Source organism: Triticum urartu, chromosome 3A (assembly GCF_056163025.1).
Source record: "Triticum urartu cultivar PI428250 chromosome 3A, HENAU_Tu73, whole genome shotgun sequence".
Taxonomy (NCBI): domain Eukaryota; kingdom Viridiplantae; phylum Streptophyta; class Magnoliopsida; order Poales; family Poaceae; genus Triticum; species Triticum urartu.
Window position 1 is genome coordinate 37952357 of NC_141875.1, and position 3890 is coordinate 37956246.

At 42.8% G+C, this 3890-nt stretch overlaps 1 protein-coding gene across 1 annotated transcript; it reads left to right on the plus strand.

Annotated features, from left to right (window-relative positions):
- The first annotated feature begins 1156 nt into the window (after window positions 1–1156).
- On the plus strand, window positions 1157–1711 carry LOC147978274 (uncharacterized protein At1g05835-like). The gene is made up of 2 exons (XM_087516551.1): window positions 1157–1217; window positions 1313–1711. The coding sequence occupies exons 1-2, from the start codon at window positions 1157–1159 to the stop codon at window positions 1627–1629; spliced, it is 378 nt and encodes a 125-aa protein (XP_087372677.1). The 3' UTR covers window positions 1630–1711.
- Window positions 1712–3890: the final 2179 nt, after the last annotated feature.

Consider the following 3890-nt stretch of genomic DNA (forward strand, 5'->3'; position numbering starts at 1 on the left):
GCTGGTGGAGCTGCTCCGTCGAATCTTCTTTGCCTTCACCCACCACTGATGCCTCTAGGGGAGAGGTAGGGTCGAACGAAGATGCGTCGTGGTCGTGGCCTCGTGGGCAGAGAGAGTTGGGGGCGCTGGAGCATCGGCCAGATGGACTAACGGGGTTGCATCACGCAACGAGCGCCAGCGCATCAAGGAGAGAGGAACGCCGCCGCATCGAGAGGAGGAAGGACGGCGGCAGGGAGGAGCGTCCGAGTGGGAATAAGTGGGACGCCCGACTTTTGATCTACATCGTACGTTTGACAATCCGACGGCTGAGACAGTGAAATCGCTGTGAAGGCTTCTAGGTAGCCTCGTTATACTGTTTCTCAATATGCAAATTAAACATATGACTCAAATAACATGTGAGTACTATTTGAAGGGGTGATATTAAAGGTTATATGAATCAAACGCATAGTTTGGCTAGCGGACAATCGAGGAAGGGGTGTTTAATAGTTTCATCTTCGACGGCATCGCGAACCAACCTGTGGTTGGATGGTTAGAGGGACTGTGGTATCCCAGCTCACAAGGGTTCAAGTCCTGGTGCTCGCATTTATTCCTGGATTTATTTCAGTATACGACGAGGTGCCTCCGGTGACTTCGTAAATTTCAAGATGATATGCCGGCTCAGTCTTTCAAAGGTACTCATAGGGGTAGGGTATACGTATGTGCCTTCATAAGGGTGATTGTATGCGCGTGTATATGAGCGCTTGCATCTGTACTGTGTTAAAAAATATCTATGACGGCATCAAATGTTTGCTAAAAAACCCTAAATTGGAAAGATGAAACGATGGAGGACCGATCTAGGAGAATTGTGTGGCGGACGCGATCCAAGGATCGCTGTGAAATAGAAATAAATCAAAGTAAGCGATCTTTCGAAATTATTGTATGGAAACCAATCGGAAAAAACATATTTGATATCACAGGTTTATCCTTGGTATATATTGCCCTCCTTAATTGTGGAATCGTCACAAAATCAAAGCGTCACATACGGATGGTAAATATGGCGTAATCAACGCACGCACCATAAAAACGCCTACAAAATAGCCGGCAAAGGACGATGCAGGATAGCATTACAACAAGCACAACACACACGTACGTACAGCAAAAGTAAGGAGAGGAAAAAATGGAGGTCAAGCTTATGAAGATCTTCGCCATGCTGATGCTCTTCTCCCTCTGCAACAGAGGTACTCCTTCATTCATATTCACTGCCTTCATCCGTATCGGACAAATAATCCAAAGTTGATTTTGATCAACAACTGTTTCTTTTTTGTTGGAATAGGCAATGCGCAGTGCACCGTATCGGACCTCCATGTGACCCAGACCGCCACGGGGAAGAACGCTGGAGGGAACCCGGAGTACGCCGTGGAGGTGGTGAACAAGTGCATGTGCACACAGACGGACGTCAAGCTGCTTGCCCCCGGATTCAAGTCCTCCGAGCCCGTGGACCCCCAGGTCTTCCGGCCGGACGCCGACGGCAAGCTCGGCACCCTCAACAACGGCTCCCCGGTGTACTATGGATACCACATCAAGTTCAACTACGCGTCGGCGACCAAGTTCAGCCTCAAGCCGTTCTCCTCCGGCATCGTATGCTCGTGATTATGAGGATTAGTTAGTTGGAATCGTTTGGGCCCGATTAATAAGTATGTGTCGGTTGACTGATCATAAATACGTCTGTAATTAATCCGGACATGTATGGAACGTTGGTTTATGGATCGAGGGTGGATGTATCTTGATAATACCATTGGAAAATGGGTCTGTCTACGTATCAGTCGACCGAGACTCAGTCGGCTGACGTCACCCATGCAAATTAGACCTGTTGACCAGATCTCCCTCTCCTGGACTGTATCCGACCTGGCTTCTGGGCTTTTTTCTTTATTTTCCTGTTTGTTTGTTTTGGCTGGGCTTTATTAATTTGTTTGTTCTGATTGGGTCGGGCTGGCCTATGAAAATATTTTTTACCAACACATACGAAAAAAGCTATTGAACAAAAAAAAGGAACAAAATAAATCCCAGCAGATAGAGAGAAGAAACTGTATGCTAAATTGAACGGTGCTGTCCATGGTTCATGGAGTTGATCACATGAACTTATGGATGTTTTTTCAGCAAGTCAACTAGCAACTTACATAGACATCAAGTAGCTAGTTAACAAAATTCACGCATTAGCTATTTTAAAACTACAGCAAAAAAAAGCATGGAGACAAGGCAACACAACAAGTTAAAGATCATGTGTTTCCTAGTTAATGTCCTGTATCACTACTAAAACTCTAGAAGAAATCTTCTATATCTAAATAGCTAGCCCCTACTAATATATTTCTCTCAACATGCAAGCACGCCACCTCATCATTCAACATGCATAAGAAAAGGCCCACCTCAACATGCAACTATTCATATTAAAAATCCACTACAACATGCATGCATGTAAAATTTTATTTTATTATGCTATTTACATTTAATTCTTATATACTTTCAAAAACTATTGTTTCAAGAATTCATGTTCTATATAATCAAAATCTCATTGAAATATTGCAAACATTTCCGCAACAATGTGTGGGGCATCATCTAGTATGAATATATTTAGAGGTTACAAACCAGTGTAGGCAAAGCCCTCCGACACTTCCGTGTACGTGATTTCTACATGATATCCTCCCTCTTCTGACTCTATATCTTCAACACGCTGCTCTTTGCCTTTTGCATTTATTTTGCTCAGGGTCGCATCCTTCGTCATCCATGTCAGTGTCTGTGCACTGTTGTATTCATAAATGTATATGATGCATTAGTGTTGAAAACAAGTTTAAAAAAAGAGGGGGTAGGACAAAGTATGACAAAGAAGAAGCTAAAATCGTGGCACTAGCTAGAAGAGAATTTCTACTACTAGTTTGTAAATCAGCATTTCATGCCCCCCTGGTGCACAAAAAAATGCTAGCGACACTATCTCTGAGATTGAACACATGCACATTAAAAAAAATCTGAACAGAAAAAAAAACAATCTGAACATATATCCAGCAGCTACTTGTTGTGATCTATGTTATGTAAAACATTCATCCCAACACACACACGCGCGCAAAGCCCAGGATTGGGTAGCCAGCTTTTACAAATGATTTGATGTTCGTTATCTCAAGCCGGGCTTTGTCAAGCCTACAAAAAATCTGGCTAGCGTAACAAAGACACCATCGTTATCATTATGGTAAACAAAAACTGAACCTGGAACAGGCATACACATTGTCTCGACTCTACTTCAGGAATATACAAACTTTAGTGATTGCTTGAGTTAAAAAAACAAGTCGAAAAATATATAATCATTCCCCCGGGATCCCACAATGTCATCGCCCCTCAAACATCTCCCAAATCATGTCCACCCCTCCCCACTCCCTCGAGCAACTGATCTGCTGCTAGTATTTGAAAATGTAAGCATGCATCGACGCACAGCGAAAACAATCACCAAAAATTACAGCCCCCGTCAGCACACATGACATCACATCCATGTTGACCGCAGAAAAAAGAGAGGACTTAGTGCTACTGTAGTTAGCAAGTGTCTGTTTGAAAAAAGAGTGTTGTGGAAGCACATAAGGCTGATGCCAAGTTAAACTTAAGCAATACGCACCATGCAGATATATTTTCGTCCATTTTCATTCTTTAAACAAAAGCCTTCCTACCAAATACCACTGCTAACAATCCCTCTAATTCAGCTACAAACTCAACAAGACTATTCCTGCAAAAACTACTACACGGTTTCAGAGAACTAAAAAAATGACAAACAAACACACATTAAGGTTAACTCAGGTGAAAAGAACTCTCTGCAAAATCCAGCTTCACCAGGGACTTCTCGACCTAAAAATAATCAAAAGAGGAACTATTTG

Excerpts from the sequence above, each read along its gene's own strand:
- LOC147978274 (XM_087516551.1), top strand. The coding sequence starts at position 1,157 with ATGGAGGTCAAGCTTATGAAGATCTTCGCCATGCTGATGCTCTTCTCC. Across the intron at positions 1,218-1,312 it reads CTTCTCCCTCTGCAACAGAG|GCAATGCGCAGTGCACCGTA; the intron begins GTACTCCTTCAT and ends TTGTTGGAATAG.